The sequence below is a fragment of the Carlito syrichta genome, unplaced genomic scaffold (genome assembly GCF_000164805.1).
Source record: "Carlito syrichta isolate Samal-C Ts95f unplaced genomic scaffold, Tarsius_syrichta-2.0.1 Scaffold310924, whole genome shotgun sequence".
Classification (NCBI taxonomy): domain Eukaryota; kingdom Metazoa; phylum Chordata; class Mammalia; order Primates; family Tarsiidae; genus Carlito; species Carlito syrichta.
In genome coordinates, this window is record NW_007255020.1 from 114,439 (window position 1) to 125,462 (window position 11,024).

Below are 11,024 nucleotides of genomic sequence, written 5' to 3' on the forward strand. Positions count from 1 at the left end.
ATAGGGGAGCAGGATTAGCATGATGGCTTAGATCAATCATGTCCCATTGCCTGGGTTTGGCAAAGCTGGAATTCTCTTGGCTGAGAAGGCGGGAAAGGATTCTCAGCAGGCAACTCACAGTGTCCGTAGCCATAGCTCATGAGAGGAAACATCAGAAAACAAAACTGGAGAAATTGGAACCTTCACACTGTGCCAGTGGGAATAGGAAACAGTGCAGCCATCTTGGGAAACAGTCTGGCAGTGTCTCTAAAAATTCAACATCAAATGACCATACAGCCCAACAATTCTACCGCTAGGTATGTGCCCAAGGGAAATTAAAAGCATGTGTCCACACAAAAACTCATACACTAATGTTCACAGCAGCATTATTCATAATAGAAAACAAAAAGTGGCCGGGCTCAGTGCCTCAGCCTGTAATCCCAACACTTTGGGAGGCCAAGGCGAGTGGATTGCCTGAGCCCACAGATTTGAGACCAGCCCAGGCAGCTTGGCAATACTTCATCTCTACAATAAAATCAAAAAAATTAGCTGGGCACAGTAGCACATGCCGATAGTTCCAGCTACTAAAAAAATAAAAAGTGGAAACAACCCAAGTGTCCCTCAACTGGATATCGAATGGATAAACAAAATATGGTATCCAGCCGTACATGAAATATTACTGAGCCCTTAAGAGGAACAGAGTGTTGATACATGCTACAACATGGCTGAACCTTGGAAATGTGATGCTAAATGAAGGAAGCCAGACAAAAAAGGCCACATAGTGTATGATTCCATTTATATGAAATGCCCAGAATAGGAAAATTCGAAGAGACGGGAAGTAGATTGATTAGTGGTTGCCAGGGGCTAAAGGGGTGGGGTGTGGGGATGGAGACTACTAAAGCTTCTCTTTGAGGTCTAACATTGACTCTCATGATGGTTGTACAACTCTATGAATACAGTAAAAACCATTGAATTTTATACTTTAAATGTGTGGATGATTCAGTATGTGAATTATATCTCAGCAAAGCTGTTACACACACACACACACACACACACACACACACACGCACACACATGAGCAAAGGAGAGACAGAAAAGCACTCCTAATTCTACTCTCTCAGAGACAGCCACTATTAACACCCCAGGACCAAGATGTACTTCTAGTTTCTTTGTTATTCACACCTGCATTTCACCAACATATTATCCTCTGAAGGTAATCTGCTAAAGGGTTTCATTCAAGATAAATGATCAACAAAGGCTATAAAGCCAATGTGCCCAATTTATTAGCAGTATCACCCCTGATACTGTTACTGAGTGAGATTATCATCTGTCTATTTACTTTGCCCTGATTTGTCGCCCACGTGTACTCATCCTGGGGTTCCCCCAATAGGCAGGTCAATTATCCTAGCCCTATTTTGTAGCCAAGGCAACCGAGTAGGTTTATTCATACCCATTCTGACTCCCCCCAGCTCCTAAGCTTGGGGGCTTGCAGCCTTCACGGGTGAAGAAGCTGGGGGCTGCTCAGAGAGGCTGTCCAGGTCTTGGTAGTGTGGCTGCACCTATCAGGTTTAGCCAGAAACGTCCATCCAACTTGGAAGCTAAGAGTGAGGCATGAAGTGCTCCGGAGATCCTGGTAGGTCTCTTTGAGGGGTCCATTACACCAACCTGCTGCTGTCCATGGAAAAAAAAGTCCGGGTGGGGGGTGGCAAGCCTGTTTGCCTTCGAGGCACTTAGTGCAGCCAAGCTGAGCTGCACTGTTCAAACAGTGTCCTCAGTCATCGGACACCTGTGCCAAGGAGAGGTGTGCAGGGCAGCAGTGGCCTTGGTGCAGGTCCCCGAGTACTTACTCCTCACCTGCTTCCCACCGCTGCTCCACAGCCAGCCCTACCACCCTGGCAAGGCCCTGGCCACATCATGCCTGGCACTGGGTTCTGCAGCTGCTGGGGCGGCCGGGTGCTGCCCCTGCTGCTGGCCTATGTCTGCTACCTGCTGCTCGGTGCCACCATCTTCCAGCGGCTGGAAAAGCCAGCGGAGGCTCAGTCCAGGGGCCAGTTTCAGTTTGAGAAGCTGCGCTTCCTGGAGAACTACACCTGCCTGGACCAGCGGGCCCTGGAGCAGTTTGTGCAGGTGAAGGGGGGGCTATGTGGGAATGAGATGGAGAGAACTGGGGAGGTGGGTGGAAAAGGGGTTCTCGTGGTGGTCCAGAGCCACCACCCAGGGGCTGACACTCTTTGAAAGCAGAGTGGGTGGGAACAGAGAGCCTGGTGAGACCTAGTCCTGGATTCTGGCCCCACGTCTACAACTGGATGGATGTGTGACCTTAAACAAGTCACCGCAACTCTCTGGACCCAAATGTCCTCATCTAAAAGGCGAAGAGAATAATCCTATCTGTGCTGCAGACATTGGGCAGCAGATCAAAAGCGAATGCTCGCTTGCTACATAAACTGAGCTGTGTGTCAGCAACGTCAATGCTGTCCAAATGTCCTTCCCCCAAACTTCCACAACCTACAGGGCTGTGGCTCCTTCTGCTCTCTCCCCAGCTCCTGTCCCTGGGTTGAGAGCTGCAGGTGGGGACACAGTTAAATGTCAGGAGCAGCCACCAAGCTGGCCTTCTCTGGCCTTATTCACCTGGAGCTGGGCTTGTCAGGCAGTGGCCAGGATGAATGAGCTCTACCAGCCTTGCTCCCAAGGGAAGGGCACTCTCTTGGTGGCAGAGTGGGTCATCCCCTGCCTGGCCTCTTCTGCTTCTGCCTCTCCCAGATAAAAGGCAAAAACAGAGGCTGTGGGGGAAGGTGAATACATTTGTGACCCGAGGTCAAGTGAGTGACAGCATCCACTGCAAAAGGACAGAACAAGTGCAGAATCATCATGGTAACTGACATTTATTGAGCACTTATGATGTGCCTAAAAAAATGGGGAACAGGGTCATCATGACCGGCTTAATCTAGTCACAACCCATTACCTGACACTGAGCATTTCACTGGTGTTTCTTCATAATTACCTGTCACTATCACTGTCTCCAGTGTGTTGATGGGGACTGAGGCAGTATGCTGACCAAGACTGCCCAGTGACTGGTGTTGACAGAACTTGCACCCAGGCCTCTGGTCATGAAGCCCTGGTTCTTCACCACACAAACTAGCATAATTGCTGGGGACAGGCTACAGATTAGAGGTTCTCAAAGTGCATCCCTGGATCAGGAGCATCAGCTTGTTAGAAATGCAAATACAGACTGGGCATGGTGGCTCACACCTGTAATCCCAGCACTTTGGGAGGCAGAGGTGAGAGGACTGCCTGAGCCCTTGGGTTCCAAACCAGCCTGGGCAACTTGGCAAGACCTCATCTCTACAATAAATTTTTTTTTTAAATTAGCTGGGCATGGTGGTGCATGCCAGTAGTTCCAGCTACTTGGAAGGCTGAGGCTAAAGGATAGCCTGAGCCCAGCAGGTTGAGGCTGCAGTGGCCGTGTGCGTGCCACTGCGCTCCAGTCTGGGTGACAGAGTGAGACTCCAACTCAAAAAAAAGAAAAGGAAATATAGAGCCGGTTGTGGTAGTTCACGCCTATAATTCCAGCAATTTAGGAGGTTGAGGTGGGAGGATCACTTGAGGTCAGAAGACCAGCCTGGACAACATGGTGAGACCTCATCTCTGCAAAAAATAAAAATAAAAAAATCAGAAATGCAAATAAAGTCCCCTCCATCACCTTCTGATTCAGGAACTCCAGGGCCAGCAGCTATGTGTTAATAAGCCCTCCGGGTGATGCTGAGTCCCCCTCAAGATTGAGACTAGCTGGCCTAGAAGATGGTGTGCGGACAGGATGGCCAAGGAGAACTTTCTGCAGCTGTCAAGGACCTGCTCGGCTTTTTCTTTCAGGAAATGAGGCCTCCAGCTTCAGGCTTCACTTTCCCTCTTGTAGGTAGGGTTAGTTAGGGTTGGGGCTATAGTACCCACATCAGGGTTGAGAAAGGTTCAGTAGCCTCCCAGAACCCCAGGGAGTGAGGCAGAAGCCCTTGACAAGCTGAAACCTCCCCTTCTCTCAGCCCTTGGTTAGAGGTGAAACCCCACAGCCGGAGGGCAGAGACTGTGGGAAGGTTTGAAGGCTGGGATCTAACTCACTCTGTAAACCAAGGAGGAAGGCCATCAGCTTGACTGTAACCCCAAGGGGGCATCACTGATTAACTTCCCAAGAAAGACAGGCCCTCCCTTTCCCTGAGAGAGTCCTGAGCCCCGAGAGAGACCCATACTTGCTGCGGGAAGTCGAGCCGGGAGGTAGAAGAACGTTGGGGTGAGACTCTGGGAGAACACACCTTACTGTTGAAATCACACACAGCTGTAAACCGTATTAAAAGCAGCATTACAAATGGTCTCCATGGGGACACACTGTTTGCCAGGTTCACAGAGCCAGAAGTCCACCTCTTTCTCCAGCATGGGTGGATTCTTAGGAAAATGCCAATATGGCACCCACATCCACCCGAGGACAGTCGAACCCTCACCCACGGCACGGCCCTCTCTAGCAGGATGGAGGGTGGCCCAGGACCAGGGCGGTTGCTGCCCCCAAGAGTGAGAGTCTCCAGAGAGCAGGCCTGTTGGGAAATGTTTGGCCCCAGCATCTCTGGGTGTGTGGGAAAGGGAGGGAGGCCTAAGTCCACATCTAAAGAGGCCAGCTCCTGCCAAAGTGAGGAGAAACAGACAGTCTGTGACAGAGGACGCCAGGACTGATCCAGCTCACCAGGGCCACCCTGTTCCCAGCACACTGACCCCAATCAGTGGTAGCCGGTTCCCACAGGAATAGGCAAGCAAAGCCGACAGGCCCCACCAAAGCCACAGGCCTCCCCTACCCTCAGGGCTCTACCAGGTGGCAAGGCTGTGCTGTTTTGCCTGAACAATTCACAGCTGAAAGGGAGAGAGTTGGGCAGGAGAGGAGAGAGCCTGCCCATCCTCCCAGAGGGCTGGGCCCGAGGACTGGGGGCGAGAGGCAGAAATGTTAGGCTTGAGGCCACAACAGGTCAGGTGCTATAAACATACAGGCAACACACAAATACACACATGTGCTACATACAGTAACCACACACACACCACACATGTATACAACACACCACACATATGCACCAACCACCACACACACACACACACACACACACACACACACAGACACACACATACCCAGGCCTTTGTCCTGGTCTCCGATGGAATTTCTCCCATAGGTATGGGCTGGGGCTCACTAGAGGGCAGCAAAGGGCAAGGCTGCCTGCTCACCTGGGCATTCTGTCCCCGTTCTCTGCCTCTTGGGCAGGCAGCCCCATGGCTCCCCTGTGGTCCCCAAACCCCATGTTCCCCAGCCAACTTTTCCGGCACATTCAAACTGAGCCCCCCACTCCATGGTTCTCACAACCCATTTGCATGTCACCCTCTTGGCCATTATCAGTTTCTCCCACCTGCACCCTATCCTCAGCATCCTTCACCTCAGTCCTTAGGCCCATTCCTCTACCAGTCCCTGCTCATAGCCCACATCTCAGTCAACCCTGGCCAGTGAAACAGGCACTGGACTTGGATTCCAATGACCTTGGACAAGTCACTCAGCCACTTCTAGCCTTCATGTCCTATTCCATGAAATGGGAACATACTAAGAGTATCATTAACCAAGATGACACAAAAGCAGCCTGCCAAGAGCATGATGACAGATGGTGCTCAGTAACCATCAGCTCCCTCTTCCTCCCCCGCCGTGCCACCCTCCACAGGTCATCATGGAAGCCTGGGTGAAAGGTGTGAACCCCAAAGGCAACTCCACCAACCCCAGCAACTGGGACTTTGGCAGCAGTTTCTTCTTTGCAGGCACGGTCGTCACCACCATAGGTAAAGAGCGGGGGTAGAGAAGGGTTTCCCAAGGCCCCTGTCTTCCCTTGGGTTCCCCAAAAGCAGATGCCGAGACAAGGATGTGGTTTAACTAGGAGACGAGCCAGGAAGCACAGGCAGGGAGTGGGAAGAGAAACAGGAAGACAAAATTTGCATTAGTAAGCAGGCTAGGCCAAGTGCAGTGACTAACGACTATAATTCCAGCACTTTGGGAAGCCGAGGTGAGAGGATTACCTGAGCTCACGAGTTCAAGACCAACCTGGGCAACTTGGCGAGACCTCATCTCTACAATAAATCAAAAAATTAGCTGAGCATGGTGACACAGGTCTGTACTTGGAAGGCTGAGGTGGAAGGATCAACTGAGCCCAGCAGGTTGAGGCTGTGGTGGCTGTGAGCGTGCCACTGCACTCCAGCCTCGGCAATAGAGTGAGTCTCTGCCTCAAAAAAAAAGAAAAAAAGTAACCAGGCTACTGGTTTGGGAGACTGGGATCACTTCTGCATGGGACCCTCTGAGAGGCCAGGTAGAGCCCATCCTCAGAACAGTCCCAGGAAGGTACAAGAATGAGGAGCTATCCAGCCACCAATTTCTGCCTTCACTAGTTGAGAGCTGATCCTGGGTGTGTTAACTCTCTCACATTTTGAACCTGCCCACAGACCAAGTACACTCCTGCAGCCAGAAAAATCTCTCAGGCAGCGAGAGATGCAGGGACTCGGTGGGGGGGGGGTCATCTGTATACAGGAATTGTCCACCAAAGTTGCAGGCAGTATCCCGGGTGTTCCAAGAGGACGATGCACCGTCACCGGCAGCTATACTCCCTCAGCCAGAAAACCCACTCTATTCCTCCTCCAGTGAAGCCTCCAGGCCCCTTCTAAACTAGGCTGCTCCCACCCATTCCATTAAGTCCAATTCTGCACGCCTTCCTTGGGCTCAAGTAACATTCCAGGCAGAGTGATGGAGTGGGAGGTTTGAAAACACAAACTTGGATCACACCCAGGCTCAGCCCTCAAGGAGCTTCCAACCCAATAAAGAGAGACACAATAAGTACACTAAAAACAATAAGGCAAAGTAGATAATTAAGTAGGAATGACACAAAATACTTTAGGGCATCATGCTTAGCAGGGAGGAGGAGAGTGGTGGTGAGGAGGGCTTCATGGAGGCAATGTCATTGGAGATGAGCTTTCAAAGAGGAACAGAATTCCTATAAATAAAAATCATTCTAGCAGAGTTCACGGGAACAAAGGAGCTTCTCCACTGGCCCCGCAGAGGTGGTGGGAGACAAACCTCTGCTGGAGTCTGGGAGGAGGAGTGGGTACCATTCTGGACATTCCCTTTCCCATATTTGCACACTCCTTCTTCCCTTGCAGGATATGGGAACCTGGCGCCTAGCACAGAGGCAGGTCAGGTCTTCTGTGTCTTCTACGCCCTGGTGGGCATCCCGCTCAACGTGGTCTTCCTCAACCACCTGAGCACAGGGCTGCGTGCCCACCTGGCCACCCTGGAGAGGTGGGAGGACCAGCCCAGGCGCTCCCAGGTATGGCCCCTCCCCTTTACAGCCCTGCTGTGGCAGATTTGTCCTCAAAAGGTTAAGTCCTCAGAAGCAGACGTTCAGGCGGAGTTTGGTGTGCAGGGTGTTGAGGTAGATACTGTGGAAGAGAAGGGGCAGATGCAGGAGCTAGCAGAGAAAGGAGCTGATTCTGATACAGGCTGGACAAGGGTTTGGCCTTAAGGAGCTCAGCAGCATGGGTGGCCGTCAGAGTTGTCCTGCAGGGGGCTGAACTAGCCAGGCTTCAATACCTGCCTCCTGGGCCAGGTGGTTTCCTGCAGCCAAAGAACACCCTGGAGGACTGGCCACTGGCCAATGGTCCTCCTCTGTGGGGGATCTGGGCAGCGCATGCCCATGGTCATCACAGAACTCCAACATCCCTTCATGCTGTGGAAGACCAGCTCCAAGTCACCCACCATGCCCCAGTGCCCACCCCTGGTCAACCCCTTGCAAGGCCAGAGGCACACCAGGAGGGCAGAGCAATCTAGGACAGTTCAATGACAGTTCTCTGTTCCAGATCTGAGTCCCCAAGGAGCCACTTCAAGTGTCAACCCCAAGACCAAAAGGGTTTCCAAATCCTTCCTTGACCCACAAATGCAATCCCTCTCATTCCCTGGGCGAGGCAAGATCTCACACACACTTGGCTACAATCCCCATCCCAAAGGTCTACAGGGCAGAGACGGGATCTAGCTTTGCTCCAGACTCCCCATGACTCCATACAATCCCGGAGCCTTTCAAGGGACTGAGTGGCAGCCTCCCTCCCTTCCAGCTACTGCAGGTCCTAGGCCTAGTTCTGTTCCTGACCCTGGGGACACTGGCCATTCTCATCTTCCCTCCCATGGTCTTCAGCCGCGTGGAGGGCTGGAGCTTCCGCGAGGGCTTCTACTTCGCTTTCATCACCCTCAGCACCATCGGCTTCGGGGACTATGTTGTCGGTGAGAATGAGACAGTCACATATCTCAGGGTGGGGGAGGTCTGGGATTTGGGGGGATGGGGAGATGTCAGCCGAGGATACCTATGGAGGATCAGATCACCCCTGGCTATTCAGGGGAGCCACACGATTTCTGGGGCTCCTATGGATTCTCAGCAACGTCCTCGGAAGTCTCTGGTGTGGGACCCATCGCCATTTTCCCCAGAGTCCTCCATTGTTGATCCTCATTATGAGCAAGAGAGAGAGAATGTATCCTGTATGGGGAGAGAAGCTGGGGGTGACTGTGCCCTCGGATTCCTGGCATTGATGCCGTCCCCTTCCCTGGCAGGCACGGACCCCAGCAAGCACTACATCTCAGTGTACCGGAGCCTGGCGGCTGTCTGGATCCTCCTGGGCCTGGCGTGGCTGGCACTGGTCCTCCCACTGGGTCCCCTGCTTCTACACAGGTGTTCCCAGCTCTGGCTGCTCAGCAGGGGCCTCGGCCTCAAGGACGGGGCAGCCCCTGACCCCGGTGGGCTCCCCCGACCTCAAAAGATCCCCATCTCTGCATGAGGCTCCTGAGTGGCCCCAACAGCCTCTCCCCTCCTCCCCAGCCCACCCACGTGCTTCTGGATTTCCTGCCCTGCCCCTGCCTCTCCCAACCCACTCGGTTCTCAGCTGGTGCTGGTCTCAGAAGTCCTCCAGAAAGAGAAAGAAGATGGGTGTGTCCAAGAAAGTAACACAGGAGATGTAGAGACAGGATCAGAGGTGTGTGTGTGGACTGGACATTCACCTGCCACTCCCTTCCCCTCAAAGGTAGCTGAAAAGCTGAATCTAGTATGGGTCATCGTAGTCAGATCTCCATTGCTCTCCCCACAACCCCACCCAGAAGACGTTATACAGACAACAAAAGAAGGGTGATTTTATCTGTGTCTCGTTTAACTTGTGCACAACATGCACTTGTCAAGTCCCCACTATGTGCCAGGTACTGTGGCAGCCTCAGAGAATCCAGCACTGGAAGTTCCTGCCCTTGCTGTGCCTTTAGTCACGTGGAAGGACTAGACAAGTAGAGAGGTAGCCCCGACACAGGGCCCAAAATGCTATGATGGACGCAGACCCAGGGATGATGAGAGTCCATGGGAGTGGCCGGTAGGGAGGGTCAAGGAGAGAGGAGGACCAGGCAGAGACTTTGGAACAAACTTGGTGAAAACAGGATATCGATCCTCAGGAAGCTCTCAGCCAAGGGGCAGGCAGGCTGCTTCCCGAAGTTTGACAGCTCCCCTTGCCTAGCAGTCTAGGACCATCCGTGAACGGAGCTTAGGACCTCTTGGGTGCCCCATCCACTTTCCTGGACATGCCCTCCCCTGACCACCATCATTCCCTTCAGGCTCCTGCCTTATGAGACTTTCCAGACACACCCTGGGAAGTCAGAAAGCCAGCAGATCCCAGGAGCATTCCAGAAAATGAGCTGCACTGGAAGTCTGGCCTCCCTTGGGAACATGCTCTCTCCAGGCCTGGCCTTTTTCCTGCCAGACTGCAACATCTCTGGCCAGAAGGAGAGGAAAGAGTTTGGCCAGTCCACCCCAAGGTCCAGTCTCACCAAAAATTGGAAACTTTGACCCCTACCTCTCTCACCACCCAGCAGCATGTAGGCTCACAAGTGGCTAGGTCCTCAGCACAGGTCTGGGGCAGGGCTGTGGCACAGAGGAGGCTTCAGACAGGAGACCCAGGGAGGGACCTACAGCAGCAAGAGAAATCCAGGTCACATCCCAGGACTTCCTGACATCCAAGAGGAGACTGGGAAACTGAGGACTTGTGGACTCTTTGCACATCCTGGATCCTTCAGGAATTGACAGCAGGAATTGACAAGTCCCCTGGTCAGGGCACCTCTTGCCTCCCAAGCTCATGGACATGTGGCAATCAGCTGGGCTCCCTCTTTGGGGATACACAAAGCAAAAGACAATGGTGGGGAGTTCGAGGACCCGACAGACAGCAAGTCCTTGGAGACAGTTGCTGGGTCCAAGGACTTAGGCAGGACCCCTCAGACAATAAACTTGGCTTCTACTTTCTCTTCCCCCTGAGTGTGGTTTTCAGGAGTCCCTCCAGCTGTTGGTGGCAGGAAATGCTGGGGGGCTCTGGGCCCCTTCCCTCTCAACACCTGCAGTCACCCAGCATCCCTCTCCTTCGGCCTCGGCCTGGGAGGTGGGCACTCCACACACATTTGAGGCGGGGCCAGATGCCCACAGCTCAGAGCTTCTTTTTGTCCCTGGATTGGATCCAGGGCCGGGTGGGGCAGGGCTGTCAAGTTCCCCCAGTTCTCCTCCTCTCCGGGGGAAACCGGGCGCAGGCAGGCGTTTGCTAAAGAAGGAACCAGCCGGGCTCTTGGCCCTTTCTTCCCACCTCGGTCCTTGCCCACGACTTTGGGCTCGGCTCCCTGCCTCTCCCGCGATGCCCGGACCGCGAGCCCGGCCGGTGCCCGAGGACAGGGTCCGGGGCTGCGCGGTGCCGAGCACCCTGCTCCTGCTGCTCGCCTACCTGGCCTACCTGGCGCTGGGCACCGGCGTGTTCTGGGCGCTGGAGGGCCGCGCGGCGCAGGACTCCAGCCGCAGCTTCCAGCGCGACAAGTGGGAGCTGCTGCAGAACTTCACGTGCCTGGATGGCCCGGCGCTGGACTCGCTGATCCGGGTCAGGGGCGAGCGGGGCCAGCCCCGGCGCCGCTGGGCGGGGCAGAACTGGGGGGG

General features: G+C 53.7%; 2 protein-coding genes across 4 annotated transcripts in view; both read left to right on the forward strand.

Annotated features, from left to right (window-relative positions):
- The first annotated feature begins 1,852 nt into the window (after positions 1-1,852).
- On the forward strand, positions 1,853-10,127 carry KCNK16 (potassium two pore domain channel subfamily K member 16). Of its 3 annotated transcripts, XM_008068440.1 has the most exons (6): positions 1,888-2,106; positions 5,715-5,829; positions 7,195-7,361; positions 8,143-8,308; positions 8,633-8,773; positions 9,965-10,092. In XM_008068440.1, exons 1-6 carry the CDS (start codon positions 1,894-1,896, stop codon positions 10,090-10,092), a joined length of 930 nt encoding a protein of 309 aa, XP_008066631.1. In that variant the 5' UTR covers positions 1,888-1,893. The 3 variants fall into 3 exon arrangements, with proteins under 3 accessions (XP_008066632.1, XP_008066631.1, XP_008066633.1); XM_008068441.1 differs by lacking the exon at positions 9,965-10,092 and having other exon boundaries at positions 1,853-2,106; positions 8,633-8,902; XM_008068442.1 differs by lacking the exon at positions 8,633-8,773 and having other exon boundaries at positions 9,965-10,127.
- A 377-nt stretch (positions 10,128-10,504) lies between these two features.
- KCNK17 (potassium two pore domain channel subfamily K member 17) overlaps positions 10,505-11,024 on the forward strand; it is a 14,359-nt gene continuing 13,839 nt past the window's right edge. Inside the window, exon 1 of the mRNA XM_008068443.1 lies at positions 10,505-10,968. Within this exon, the coding sequence (XP_008066634.1) occupies positions 10,732-10,968 (237 nt within the window). The 5' untranslated portion in view covers positions 10,505-10,731. The remainder of the gene's footprint in view (positions 10,969-11,024) is intronic.

What these genes read in the sequence shown, in the direction of transcription:
- KCNK16 (XM_008068440.1), top strand. Translation starts at nt 1,894, where the DNA reads ATGCCTGGCACTGGGTTCTGCAGCTGCTGGGGCGGCCGGGTGCTGCCC. An exon ending in CACGGTCGTCACCACCATAG is followed by an intron (nt 5,830 to 7,194) that starts GTAAAGAGCGGG and finishes CTTCCCTTGCAG; the next exon opens with GATATGGGAACCTGGCGCCT. An exon ending in CTTCGGGGACTATGTTGTCG is followed by an intron (nt 8,309 to 8,632) that starts GTGAGAATGAGA and finishes CTTCCCTGGCAG; the next exon opens with GCACGGACCCCAGCAAGCAC.